The sequence below is a fragment of the Peromyscus eremicus genome, chromosome X (assembly GCF_949786415.1).
Source record: "Peromyscus eremicus chromosome X, PerEre_H2_v1, whole genome shotgun sequence".
NCBI lineage: Eukaryota > Metazoa > Chordata > Mammalia > Rodentia > Cricetidae > Peromyscus > Peromyscus eremicus.
In genome coordinates this window covers 34,897,055-34,912,438 of record NC_081439.1, presented here as the reverse complement: position 1 = coordinate 34,912,438, position 15,384 = coordinate 34,897,055, and the positions used below count along the sequence as shown (strand labels likewise).

Sequence of the window (15,384 nt, the reverse complement as noted above, 5' to 3'; positions counted from 1 at the left end):
CAAAGGTTTGAATGGAGAAAATGTAGAGAAATCATCAGACAGAATCAGGAGAAAATTAGCAACTGACTGTAAGTTGCATAAATGGTTCAGAGACACATTTGTCAAATAACATACACAAATAACAAACAGATATAAATGTGTACATATATTTAGTATTGAAAATATAAAGTTAGAATAAGCTATGACCATTACCATGACATGATATTAACAACTGAGCCATAAAACAATGAGAATTTACATCATTAAAAATTTTTACATGGCCGGGTGGTGGTGGTGCACACCTTTAATCTCCAGCACTAAGGAGGCAGAGGCAGGTGGATCTCTGTGAGTTCAAGGCCAGCCTGGTCTACAGAGCTAGTTCCAGGACATAGGGCTGTTACACAGGGAAATCCTGTCTCAAAAAACAAACAAACAAAAACCAAACAAAAATTTTCACATTGTTGATGAGAATATCAAGTTATAAAAATATTTCATATTAGGAATCAAAATTGTAAATTTTTGCCCAGGAGATAAAACAGCACACTTCTTCACAAAGGCATTTACATGAACATTCTAACATTACAGAATGTTCCAGAGATACATGTCTAGTGATATTTAGTTGAATGAAAAGTGATTAATATCCATATTGTATTCAGTGGTCAAAGGGTCTGCCTGATGGAGAATTTATCATAGTTAAAAAAACAAGAGTCAAAAAACCCACATTTTCCACTTCTTCCAAATGAGAAACTTGGACTTTAGGAACATGAATGTTTGTGTTTTTTGACAGCTTTCCCACATCCACAGTGACCAGAAAGTTCAATTTCATGGCTTAAATCAAATTGGTCTCATCAGGAAGCTATCAGAAAAACAGAATTGTTGTCCATGGCTGTTGCTGCCAACCAGGATATAACAGAATTTCACTGTGGACAATCCATCCACCACATCTCAGGCCAAAGATAAATACTATAAAAGGTGGAGAAGATTCTGGGTCTTTCCAACACCTGTTGGACTCCAAACTCTGTCAGAAGCAGGGAATCCAGGCTCTATCATGGTGAAGTTCCTGCTGCTCGCTCTTGTGTTAGGTGTGTCCTGTGCACATCATAACAATCCTGACATCACTCCCTCAGAGGTATGTGCATTTGGGGATGAAAGGGTCTGGTGTGTTTATATACACCCTGAGTTTGGTTTGAGCATGTTCATCATACATCATAAAATATATCTCCATACCATATCCAAATCTTATCTGTAATTCAATCTTCGTGTTTTCCAACTCCTTACATGCTTTCAATGAGATCTGTCTACAGAGTGAAGGAAGGTTAAGATGAGAAAATTCCAGATTGGACTTTCCCTGTAGTTGACTGACACAGTGTGAACTGTATCCCAGTGTCCCAGGTTCTAGTGTTAAGGAGTGATGATGTCATCTCACGATTTACTCTCCAGGAAGAAGACATCTACATTTCACTAGTTCTACTTGTTGTCTGACCTAAAATATATGTAATAATTAGGATGAATGTTGCTGAAAAAAACAGGAAATGGATTGACTAACCGACATTCAAAATGGGTCTGTGCTCCTTAGGTTGACGGGAATTGGCGCACCCTTTACATAGGTGCAGATAATGTGAAGAAGGTACTCACAGGTGGACCTTTGAGAGCTTACTTTCAGCACATGGAGTGCAGTGACGAATGCCAGACACTCACAATCACATTCAAAGTCAAGTAAGTGACATTCACCCAATGCACAGGGACAGGACTGAGAAATAGGAACATGAATGTCATTGTGAAATTTTCACTCAAATACGTGGGTTATGCATGAAAAATGGAGTTGGTCTCCTAGGTGTATTCAGAGAACAGCAGCCACAGCCTGAGTTGTGTCTTTGACTTCAGCCAGATTGGCTCTGCCATTTTCCTATGGTCTTAGAATGTTGGGTAATTCTGGTTGAAATCAGTCCCAAATAGTAATGGTGTGTAGACAATTGAGGACAGTCTTCTCTTGGAACCTAGATTTACTGCCCATGCCAATCATGACCCCAGAGTTGCTGTTTCGGTCTTCAAAAATGGGTTTATTTACCCTAATCAAAAATTACTTCAAGGCAGTTAATGCTACCAACACAATAGTGAAATATTAGCAATCTGGAAAGAGTAAATTCGGAAGTGAGTTTTTGATTTTTTTTTTAAGGGTGGAAGGCGAGTGCCAGACACACACAGTTGTGGGGAGAAAAGAGAAAGATGACCTGTACATGACAGACTGTGAGTATGTATGCGTGTGTGTGTGTGTGTGTGTGTGTGAGAGAGAGAGAGAGAGAGAGAGAGAGAGAGAGAGAGAGAGAGAGAGAGAGAGAGAGAGAGAGAGAGAGAGAGAGAATGAGAATGGGCACTGTTGGCCCAGGCCTCACACTGAGGGGCCTGGATTCCAGAACAATTCCATCTGATAATTTCTGATTCAAGTTTCAAAATCCTAACTAAATTTCCAAATATTTATTGGACTATGGGAAGTTAAAGTGAATTACACACATTTCTGGAAAAAATTATTACAGACATGTCAAACTTTATCATGGGATATGAACGTCATATGGTTGACAACCATTGAAAATGACTGCAAGATCATCTAAAATATTAAAACTCATTCTCAATATTATTTCTTTTAGTTCAGATGATATGATTTTGTTGAATATGAAATTTGAAAATTTTACATATACAGAAAATACTTAAGGAGAGAATAACTCAAATCCCAAAGCTAAGAAGGGCAATATGTAATATAGCAAGTTGGCAAAAAAAAAATATTGTGTTTAATTTGAATTTTGCTTAAAACCAACAAGAGTAAAAATTCAGATTCCTGTGCCTATTATTTAGGAGAAGTCTAAATGATATTCAGAAGACAATATGATGATGCTCCCTGAGTGCTTTCTTAACTTTTTATTTTATGGAAAACTATACATTGTGGGGTTTTTTTTGTTATGGCTCTTAGGGTTTTTTTGAGGCAAGATTTCTCTGTGTAGCCCCAACAGTTCTGGAACTTCCTGTGTGGACCAGCCTGGCCTTGAACTCACAGAGAGTCACCTGCCTCTGCTTACCAAGTGCTGGGATTAAAGATGTGTGCCACAACTTCTGGGCTACAGTGTGTTATTTTAATATTAGCCTGATGAGTTTTACTTTTAAATAGGCTGTGGAGACTTAATGCAATTATAGAATTTCTTATTGAAAATAGAATTTTTTCTCATAAGAGCAAGGTGGAGTCTAAAGTATCTGTCCTACTTTGTAGCTCTCATTTCCAATTTATATCATTGTGAAGGACATTTGTGATGCAATTGAAGGAATAAAAGTGTGATAGGTATGTCAAATATAATGAAAAAAAAACCCTGACAATTCTACTGAGTTCTAAATTGTTTCTGCTTTAATTGCAGACTCTGGTAAAAATTATTTTCAAGTCTTAAAGAAGGCAGATGACATCATCATCTTTCACAATGTTAATGTGGACAACAGTGGAAAGGAGACAAATGTGATTTTAGTTGCTGGTGAGTGTGGTGCCTATCATAAGGTTTCTATTGCTGGGATAAAACATCATAACCAAAAGCAAGTGGGAGGTGGGAAAGGGTTTATTTAACTTACACTTCCACATTGTAGCCCATCACTGAAGGAAGTCAGGACAGGAACTCAAACAGGGCAGGAACCTGGAGGCAGGAACTGACAGAGAGGCCATGAAGGGGTGCTGCTTGCATTTCATGATTTGCTCAGCCTGCTTTCTTATAAAACCCAGGACCACCAGCCCAGGGCACACAATCACCCACAATAGGCTGGGCTTTCCTCCATCCATCACTAATTAAGAAAACATACTACAGAGTTTCCCACAGTGGGTTGGGCCCTTCCACCTCAACTGTCAATCTGGAAAATGCCCTACAAAGTTTCCCACAGACCAGTCTGATGGAGGCGTTGTCTTAATTGAGGTTCCCACTTCCCATGTGATCTCAGCTGTGTTAAGTTGACCAAAAAAAAATAGCTTGCTTTGTTTGATAAAGCTCTGAGGGGAGGGGCAGGGTAGAGTGGGGGCTGGGTGTTGGGAGTGGGCGTGGGTGAGTGCTGGATACAGAGGGTGAGGTGAGGGATTTGGGTGGTTGTTGATATTTGGTTCATGAACCTGTTCACCTGATTTAACTGTTCATTTCAATAATAATCAACAATTCCCAGGTATGGATTCTAGAATCTACACACAAATAAAATGGAAAGTCAGACCATGCAGACATTTAGTTCACAGGTTCCTACCATCAGGATTCCATACAGCCCTTTTTGAAAAAACATTATGCTGATGTGGAAAGCATGAATAAATGTAATCATAATAGTCATAATAATAAAAAATAATAACATAAATAAATACTTAGTCTTCAAGGTGTGGAAGGTCATCATTACTCACATTTTGATTCCATTAGATGTGTTCTTTTCACTTTAGAAATCTTAGGCTGAGCAGAATTGGGATGAGGGAGGGTCCAGAAGGTAGGATGTTTCCATGGGTCAGTACCAAGTGACTCATTTTAACTGGGGGCTGCTCTGAGTTACCCAGTATCTTAAGGGACACTTGGTTTTCTGTTCCATGCAATGTAGGGAAAGAAGACAGTCTGAACAAAGCACAGAAACAGGAGCTTAAGGAGCTGGCCAACAAATTCAATATTCCAAATGAGAATATCCAGCGCTTGGAGCCCACAGGTAACACCATTGTGCTTCACACAGCACATAAATGCATCTGAAAATATTCAGAACAATCATTGATTCACACTTTTAAATTTCAAAATCACTGGGAATATTAAAGGAATCTAATAATGTTTTTTATTTGTGCTTATTTTCTCCCTTTCTCAAAACAATCTTTCATAGACACTTGTCATCAATAAAGACCCTGTATGGGTAAGTACAAACAGGGCAGAAGAGCTTGCTCACTGTTTAATCTGATAGAATTCATCCTTTAGTCTATTAGTTATATATTTAATAGAAAATATATATATATATACTTAAATGTGGCAAAGCTATGATTGAAATTGCCATTAGTCTTCATAGCAAGACAAAAAGCAACTCTTCCCTAAAGCAAAGTGTAGATTTCTTTTATCTTGATGTAAAAGAATTTTGTGAAATTCTCAATTGCTAAAAATGAGTAATATTTGTGGAATTCAAGAATGTATCTTGTGTTTGGAAATACTGTAAATGTAGATGAACTTTCTAGAAATCTCCTGAGACACAACCTTGCACATTCTTTCCTTTTGTGGTAGATAATCAATATTTATATAGAAAACTGTCTATCTAAAGCCCAGTACAAAGCTATGGAAGTCAGCAAGGACAAACATAAGCCTAACCCTGTGACATTTGTCATTTTTATCAAACCTTCCACTATAGTCCTCATCCATTAAATTTTTGTTTCATTTGCAATCTCAGAAAGTTCATCAGTCCCATCAGCTCATGAACAACTTATTGTTTTGTTTGTTTGTTTTGCTTTTTGCTTTTGAAGCTTCACAGATGACAGCAAGATCAGGAATATTTCCCACATCACTTTTTCCGTGAAAACAGAATCATGACAATGAAGATAACTCACCTTTCATTTTTTCTTTTCATCTTACCTATGAAGCCAGAATCTCTGAAGCAAGAATCTCTGCTTCATGGATTTTCTTCCCATCCTCCTACCACAGTACTTACTCTTCCACTGATTAAATAAATTGATTTCCCATGCATACATTTCTGTCTTCAATCAGCATGATATAATAATAACCAACAAACAAAAATATGCACTCCACTCTAACTATTAAAAAATATTCTAGTTTGGGATGACTAGTTCAGATAAGTAATTGCCATTGCAAAAGACCTGGGTTCAGTTCCTATCAACCACATGGCAGTGCACAAACATCTGTAACTCCAGCTCCAGGGAAACCTGCACCCTCTTCTGGAATCCACAGGTACTGCATCCAACTAGTTCACATACTCATAAACAGACACACAAAATAAAAAATAAAATAAATCTTTTTAAAATGTGATTAACCAGGCAAGGTGGTACATGCTGTTAATTCCAGGGCTTGGGAAGCAGAGGAAGGTGTATTTCTGTGAGTTCAAGGCCATCATGGTCTATATATTGAGTTCTAGGACAGCCAGGGCTACATAGTGAGACCTTGTCTCAAAACAAATCAAAATGTAAATCAATAAAAATAAGATAAAACTGAACTAGTCAATAATAGAACAAGAAATAATTTTTATTGAGAATGAGTACATAATTCATTGATGTGTCTTAATTAGATGGGAAAATATTATCCACAACATCATAAACATGATATTCAGGACATAATGTAAACTTTCTATGATATGTCTTTCAGTACATGAGGCTTGATAGCCAGGATGGCCTAAGAGCCAGAGGGGGGCACTCTTAGGAATTGAGCTGAATGTCTCTCTGATGTTTAAAAAAGATAAAAGAACATTTTAAAACATCTGCCAAAAGTGTTATTTTTTCAGGGATATAAAGTGGAACATCAGTACCCAAAGGCATATTCTATTCTTTTGGCAGAGAGGTACAGCATTCCCTTAATGGGGGGGACCTTAAAACTACTGTACCATGAACATTATGGTAGTGTTAGATATCTGAGTTTTGTCTCAGATTTAGAAAACAATAGAGAAATAAGGTGAAAGATAAAAACATAGAGGCAACAGCTTGCACACAGATACTCACCCATGCCCATTCTCATGCTACACTTTACAGGAGGGTCTGTCCTTCCTTTTTACAAGAAAAACACTATTCTATTGTCTTTGGTGCAGGAAGATACTTTGCAGGCTACCAAAAGAGAAACATAAACACCAACCCAGCCACAAACCTTTTGAGCTACAATCTATCCTGCCTGCAAAATATGCTAGGGCAATGGTGGCATATAACTTGTGTGAGTAACCAACTGATGTCTGATTTGACTTAAGACCCATTCCATGAGAGGGAAACAATACCCAACACTGCTTGGGTGTCCTAGAACCAGAGATTAGATAGCTCAGAAACATTGAATAAAATCAAATACTCTTGGTTTTAGAAAGAAGCAATGATAAAATGACTCCTAATGATTTCTGCTTTACTCATAGTTCATTGCCTTATTCAGCCATCATCAGAGAGACTAACTCAGGCAGCACATGAGAATATATACAGAGACCTACATCTAGACATTACAAAGAGAGAGAGACTTTGGAACACACAACTCTAAACGGGATATCTTCATCGAATCCCTCTCCTGAGAAATCAGAAAAGGAGTTGGGGAGGCAGAAGGGATGGAGGCCACCAGAAGAATGAGTCTCTCTAATCAACTGACCAATTGCATATGAATTTACAGAGACTGATGCACCAAGCACAGGGCCTACACAGGTCTTCACCAGTTCCTCTGCATATATATTATAGCTTTCTGTGTAGTAATTCTATGGGATTCCTGAGTGTGTGAACGAGTGGATTTTGTAATCTTGTGCCTTCTCTTGGGGCTCTTTTCCCTCTCTTGGTTTACCTTGTCCAACTTCAATGTATTTTTTTCTTATTATATTTTATTTTTAGTTTTGTTGTTAAAAAAGGAAGAAAGAAAAAGAAATCATGCTGTACCTTTAAAAAATGAAAACATAGATAATACAAATAAAGAATAGGTCATTGAATTTCATCAATGTTTTAAATGATTTTTCATCATTATTTTTCTAAACTGTGTATTGGAATCAAGACTCTATGAACTGCTTTGATATCAGCTTACTTTATACAAAATAGCAGTGTTATTACCATTTTTATAGACATTTATAATTTTTTAGAGGAATTTTGTATTTCCTCTTCAGTTTCACACATTCCTTCAGTGGGATTTTTTCCCCTTTCTGCATTTGATGGGGGAGAGTTAGAAGAGATACCGGTTGGAATCCTGCATGGAGTATCTGTTAATCAGTTTGCTGTCAGTTCATAAAAACCAACAATCTCTTTTTACTCTCCCCATCAAAATAATGATATGCCCAGAAAAGTCACCTGAAAACAAGGTGAGACTATGTGTGAAGCTGGTGAAAACAGTGAGAACACTGTGATATGAATTAATTTTTGAGTTCAAATAATAATGCAAACACTCAAACACAACTTCCTATGCCCTATTTTCATGTTCAAAGGTGTATCTAAAATCCATTAATGATTTGGTAATGTTTATCTGTTTATCTCAGGTAGTATATCTTCCAATTTTACCTGTTACTGAGTTGTAGAATCCACTCAGTGATGATCTTCTGCAAAAATCAAAATAGGAAGTATATGTAGTCTGAATGGTTCACATAGCACATAACTTCATCCATGTTTCCTTATGAGCAACAAAACAGAAGTCCAAATCTTTCCCCTTTTGTTTGTCAGAATACATTTCTATCACAATATATCTAAGATATTGATTTAACATCAGGAACTTTAAAGTAATTTGATTGATGAGCTTGTGGACTTATATAAAACAGTAAAGTGTTGCTCTCCTTTAAGACCTCATGTCTGAAGTAGAGTTAACATTTAGTGAAATGGGTTAGATTTGTTATTATTCAAGTAATTTTGATGGATAAGGGGGTGTGTACTTGAGATTAATTCATTCCTGATGACTCATGATTATGTCTTTAATTCATCTCCAATGTCATACTTGTTAAAACGCCTAAGGACTGCAGTGTTACATACTCCACAGAGGAAGTATATATGCATTGAAAAATGAAGTTCTTTAATCATCATGATAATGTTGAAAACACATGAGTGAATATATGTCTCTGCACCAGTGCAACTTATGGAAAAGATGATGAAAACATTATTGTTCTAAGAAACAGACAGGAAAAAAACTGCTTTCTCCCATATAAAATTGGATATATCTACCCAATGCTGCAGTCACATGTGTTTTATAGTCCAAGGTATTAAGAAACCCCACTTGAAATAAGATGGCGATTTTTTGACACAGAATACATTATAATATCAACTAGGAAGAAACAATGTTTACTTGATTAGATTTCGATATCGATTCTACTGTTTGAGTTTTCTTATTTTTAACACACCACTGTCAACCCATTCATTAATAATTGTCTCTATTGTGTGACTGTACCTGGCAATGTAATATTAGTTTTATGAAGCTATAGACTTAAGGGAACATCCTCTATCATCTGATGCAAAACACACATGTCATGTATCTTCCCATACTTTCCAGACTCCAACAAAACCTATGTAGAGTCACCTTTGTAATGTACCACAGGGTAATATTCATGTGAACACGAAATGAGGAAAGCTCTCTAGAAATTACATTAACTCAAGCTGGATATTTTTAGTATTCAAATTTTACAACTTCAATATTTAACTTTAGTTAATAATTCGTTAAATATTTTAATTATTAACAATGTTTTTATTTTTAATAAATTGAATTATATGGTGAATCACATTTATCATTGTCAGGAACATGAACATACAGTAGGATTAAACATATTTAATATAAAATTATTTCAGTTCTTCTTTATTGCTCTTGGGGATAATACTGATGGGAATCATAGTTGATCTTTTGGTGTTGGAAGATGCAACATAGATTTGTTACACAATTGCTATATAATTAGATCATAAACCTCCACTGTAACATTTGAAATAATCTGTTTCAGAAAAATATTTGATAAGGCCTCATTTTCTATATTCAGTGAATTATATACTGGTTTGTGCCTTTGTCCTTATTTATTGATGTTTGTAATAGTTAATAATGTCAAAATCTTGGGAGTCATGACTCTGTGTATCACTCTTGTATGTGTTTAAAGAAATGTAAGTATGAGACAGGGATGTTTGGAGCTGTGACCTAGGAATCCTTAGTAATCTAACTTCTCATTTTAATCCTGTCTACACCATAGAATCTCTTCCCCAGTGTTCTTGATGACTACGTAAATACTTAAATGGGCAGTGAGACAAGGTAAACATTGTACCAAGTTTGTGAGTTCTGTCATTGTGGTGATGGGAAAATAAATAAAAAGACAAAATCTCAGAGGAATGATGTTATTATAATTTCAAAATACTACAACTGCTGCTGCTGTTGCTGCTGCTGCTGCTGATGATGATGATGATAGTCAAAATCTCCCCTGAAAATGTTTCTAACAATCTTGATATGTATCTACTTAAAATGTAGAAGTTGATTGTAGAAATTTCCACAGTGTGGTCCCTGGAGGGATTTAGGAGGGAAAACAAGTTTGTGCATGAAGCACATTATACTGAAATGGTTGAGTCTCATTTATTACTCACAGACATAGTAGAAGGGTTTAATTTGTGTTTTTATTTAAACAACTGCCATATGTTGCTACTTGAACATAAGTTTATATCCTAAAGCATGTCTACTGAATGGGATTTTCCAGTCTAGTTACTGATGTGATGCCATACAGTAATTCCAGCATGTGACTTTGACAGTCACCTTGTAGACCAGTCTGGTCAGAGAGTTAACACTGTATGAAAGTTATTGCTACTTTTCTAATAATGACTTTTTTACTTTTTTTATACTATAATTACATCATTTGCCCCTTCCCTTTCTTCTCTCCAGCCATTCCTATAAAAGCCTGGCTCTCTTCCAAATTCATTATCCCCATTTCTTTAACTCTGTAGATACACAGATTGTATATATATATATATATATATATATATATATATATATATATATATATATATAATCAACATAAATGTACATGAACAATATATATGAAAGCAATAGTCTTGTTTTTATCACATTGTAATAAATATCTGCTTTTAATTCAGTGATTGCTTAACACACATTCCTCTCAATGAATTAGAATTTCCCATGGGATCTGTTTATGGAGAGAGACACTTAATTGTCCATTACACTCATACAGTAAACACATATTTATATATATATATATATATATATATATATATATCACTCCTATAAATATATATTTCTATAAATATATTCCTTAATATATAGGTACAATTATATTCCTATGAATATTTTAATATATTTAGGTGTTATTCCTACATATATATATATTTATGTTATTATAAGTATATTTCTATGCTACATATTTATAAATACAAAAGTACAACTTTATTCCTATAAATATTTATTACTTTCCCTTTTATTGAAAATAGATTCTGTTCTCATACTATATATATATATATCATTGCTGTGGGATGGTCCTTCTGTACACTGTGAATGTGTGTTGCTCTCATTAGTTGATAATAAAGCTGTTTTGGCCTATGGCAAGGCAGGATAAGGTTAGGCAGAACAATCAAACTGAGGACTCAGATGAAGAGGGGTAGAGTTGGGGGGAGAGGGGAGCCAGCTGCCCAAGAAGCAAAATGACAGAGGACTGGTAAACCACGGACCATATAACAATGCATATATTAATAGAAATGGGTTAATTTAAATGTAATAAGCCTGAGCCATTGGCCAAGCATTTATGATTAATATAAGCCTCTGTGTAGTAATGTGGAAAATGGCTGCCAGGTATTTGAGACTGGGCATTCAGGACAAAAAGCTCTGCCTCTCTTGACATATCATGATTACAGTTTCCATTCCCTTTACTCCTCCCAGTTCCTCCCTATCTCCCCTCCCCTCCAGATCTACTCCCTCACTGCTTCTCATTAGTAAAGGACAGGCTTCTAGGAGATAACCAAACATGACACAATAAAATATAGTAAGACAAAGCAAGAACCATCACATCAAAGTTGGACAAGGCAAACCAACAGATGTAAAAGATCCCCACGAGAAGGCATAAAAATCAGAGACCCACTAGTTCACACACCTCAGGAATCTCACAAAAATACTAAACTGAAAGCTGTAATATATATATTCAGAAGACCTGGTGCAGACCTGTAGGCTCCGTCATGCCTCTTCAGTCTCTGTGAACTCATATGAGCTTTGCTTAGTTAATATAGAGAACTTTCTTGTCCTGGTGTCCTCCATTACCTCTGGCTCTTACATTCTTTCATCCTCTTCTTCCCTGGGGTTCCCTGAGCTCGGAGGGGAGGGGTTTGATGGAGAGATCTTATTTAGAGCTATGTGTTCCAAGTTCTCTCTCTCTGTGCAATGTCTGACTGTGGTTCACCATATCTGTTCCCATGTGCTGGAGGAGGAAGCTTCTCTGATGGTGGTGGAATAAGACACTGATAGGTGAGCATAGCAGAATATCCTTAGGAGCCATTTTATCACTACTTTTTTTTTTTCAAGACCAGTAGTATTGTATTTATCCTAGGTCTCTGTGCTATCTAGTCTCTGGTTCTTGGCTGCTCAAGCAGTGTTGGGTATGGGTTCCCTTTTGTGGAGTGAGTCTTAAGTCAAATCAGACCATGGTTTATACTCCCACAAGTTCTGTGTCACCATTGCCCAGGCACATCTTGCAGGCAGGTCAGATTGTAGATCAAAGGTTTCGTGTCTGTTGGTGTTTGTGTTTCTCATTTGGTAGCCTGCAGAGTAACTCCCCATACTAAAGACACCAGGATGAAGGGGTCAAAGGTTCTATGTAGGCACCAGTTAAACCTTTCCATGTTCAATGAGTTGTGTAGGCATTGTCTTCAGCAATCAGGAGCTGCTGTCGGTTTGTGGAGAACAACCTATTGTCTTGGCAACAGCCTGGGTTATTTGGAAATTTCTATGGGATTCTTTTGGCCAAAAATCCTATAAATATGTTCCTATAACATATGTATTCCTAAATATACAAGTACAATTATATCCCTGTAAATATTTTGTTGTTGGTTTAACTTTGACTCTTTGCTGTTTAGGGGGGCCTAAAGTGAAGGAATTAAAAATCTCCTCATGGAAGCTGCACTGTGACCCAGTAAGTCACGCTACATACTCCTTTGTCCATACATCTCTACTTCCAAGTGTTCATTGCAAAGAGTCATTGGTCTGGTTCGAGGCCTCTGGTCTCCACTACACTTTTGGTGCTGGGCCCCCACTAGGACTCTTCCTGGACATCCCGCTGCTGCCCTGTGTTATGGAGACCCTGAAGCTCTGAATCTTTGGGTCCGGTTCCTTCTTCGTGTGCTCCAGCAGATCATAGATGACGTGGATGTTGGGACAGGCAAGTCATAACCCTGGGTCTGGGTCTGGACAGCTGTAGGGTTGGTCCCATTTCCAGATGGCAAATGGGAAACGGGGACAGTTCTCCCGAGTGTTCCAGCTGGTGGGGGTCAGGGATGGCTCTCCCACTCTTATGACCACAGGGCTAGCTCTCTTACCTGCCTCCCATATTGATGGGTGAGGCGACGGCGGGGGGCAGGGAGGAGGGCACCTCTCCCTGCCTCTGTTGCCACAGATAGATGGGTAATGGAGACTTGTCTTCCATGGTCACAGCTTCCGGGCTGGCTCTCCTACACCTGTGCTACCAGTGTTGGCTCAGTGGTGCTGCCCTGGCGAGGTGCAAGGCCTGCCCTCCCGAGTGTTGCAACTGGTGGGGGACAGCTATCCTGCACTTGTGACCACAGAGCCAGCTCTCCCACTGCCCCAGTTGTTGATGAGCAGGGGTTGGGGTGGGGGGTTGGAGGAATGGCATCTCTCACAATATTGCTGTGTGGTAGGTGAGGGGTGGGGCTAGTTCTCCCACACTTTCGTCCTCAGGGTTGGTTCACTTGTGCTCTCATCAACAAGATGATCTCTGCTGTGCTCCCCAGACAAAGCACACGGCTCTCTTTCGCATGTGTTGCTGCTGGTCAAGGGTTCAGCTCCCTCACCATCTCAGCCCACTCCCTTCCTCTCTCATCTCTTGAGATTTGCCTCTGTCCACAGGACCTGAACCATACTCTCTCTCTCTCCCGTAAAACACCATACCATACTTCTGCTCACTCTAATAACTGTTTTCTGGCTGGTGCTGCAAGGTGCCAGGTGGGGCTATGTTTTCTCTTTGGCCGGGGTGGGCAGTCCCAGGCCTGTGTATATGTCACACTTTCTCACTCAGGTCGCCGTGATGCAGGGCTGGTCCATGCTTCCTCATCAATGGAAAACATTATTGTGCCCAATTGCCCGGAGCTGGGCTCATGATTGGTGCGTTCAGCTGCGTTCAGTCTCCCCTGGCCATATGACTTGGGGTGGGCGCTTAGCTAGATTTCCCCTAAGGGCCAGGGGTAGAATCCCCTGCCCCTGCAAGGTTGTGTTGTGTCCATAACCAGTTCAGGTTGTGTCGGAGGCTCCTGCTTGAATGTGACTCCCACAGACCCAAGAGTCTGGGGGGGGGGGGCATGGACAAATATTTTTTAAATAGTTATGTGGATCCTAATATTTCTTCTTTTTAACATAGTATTTCCAACCCTTTTATTCACAATCATCTCTACTTCATTAATTCTACCCACAAGATGTTGCATTTGGGTGATATAAATGCTGCATTAGGGAAGCCTTAGGAGGGGAAATATTTTAACCAGGGAGATGGCTCAGTCATTTAAAGTGCTTGCTAAAGCAAACATTAGGACCAGGGTTCGATCCCCAGAATCCGTGAAGAAACAAAGTTGTGGTGGCTCACACCTGTCATCTGCCACTGGAACAATGAGGGGAAAGACTCATGGGTGCATCCTAGGTAGCCCTGCACGTTCCTTCCACAGGTAAAACTCCCCTCTTCTATGTTTTCAACACGTTTTTAGTTGAAACAGAATTACATCACCCTCTTTCTCTCCCTCCATCCCCTCCCATGCCCACCCACCCACTCTCAAGCTGATACCCTCTTTTTCTTCTGTTTTTGTTACTGATCCCAAACTGCAGCCTTTTGAGGACCTTCCATGAGCATTCCAAGGGCATCCTAGGTAGCCATCCTGGATCACTTGAAGGTTCACATAGATCTTGCATATATATCAAAAACAAATTATTGGTTGAAAGAAAGAGTACATGACATTGGCTGGAGACAGTGTCACAGGATAGATTCAGAGGATGTGGAGAGAACGGAGTGAGGATGAATTTGATCAAAACACATAGTATGCATGTATGAAATATTCAAAGACTAATAAAAATACATTAGAAAAAGAATTCTCAAGATGGGTAAGAGTCTCTAAATAGAATGGGAGGCATCGAAAAACCGCAGAAAAAGTTGTTCTATACCCTTTAAATGCACACACACACACAGACACCAAAAAACATTGGAAATATTTTTGTTTTCGAAAAATACTATTTCTAGCCTTCCAAAGTTATGTAAACATTACTAGCACATGTGTAAGATCATGTTATATATGTAAGATCTATATGAACATGGAAATTATAAAGCACTCAAGCCCTCAAATAAGCTGAAGTAATGAGAATTTTTTTATCCTGGAGTTTAGTAATAATTGAAATGCAACTGAAAACATATACACTGGCTAAATCATATTCAACATAAAGTCTTCTTTGCTTGAATTATTTCTTTTAATTTTTGACATTATAATATAATTGCATCATTGCACTCTTCTTTTTCATGCCTGTGAACCCTCCCACATGCCCATCTTTT

General features: G+C 38.2%; 1 protein-coding gene across 1 annotated transcript; it reads left to right on the top strand.

Annotated features, from left to right (window-relative positions):
* The first annotated feature begins 1,027 nt into the window (after positions 1-1,027).
* Positions 1,028-12,936, top strand: LOC131899768 (odorant-binding protein-like). The gene is made up of 6 exons (XM_059251229.1): positions 1,028-1,108; positions 1,556-1,695; positions 2,156-2,226; positions 3,381-3,491; positions 4,573-4,674; positions 12,881-12,936. The coding sequence occupies exons 1-6, from the start codon at positions 1,028-1,030 to the stop codon at positions 12,934-12,936; spliced, it is 561 nt and encodes a 186-aa protein (XP_059107212.1).
* The last annotated feature ends 2,448 nt before the right edge of the window (positions 12,937-15,384 follow it).

Coding starts and splice junctions, on each gene's coding strand:
- LOC131899768 (XM_059251229.1), top strand. CDS start 1,028: ATGGTGAAGTTCCTGCTGCTCGCTCTTGTGTTAGGTGTGTCCTGTGCA. Junction 1,696..2,155: donor ACAATCACATTCAAAGTCAA/GTAAGTGACATT, acceptor TTTTTTTTTAAG/GGTGGAAGGCGAGTGCCAGA. Junction 3,492..4,572: donor AAATGTGATTTTAGTTGCTG/GTGAGTGTGGTG, acceptor CATGCAATGTAG/GGAAAGAAGACAGTCTGAAC.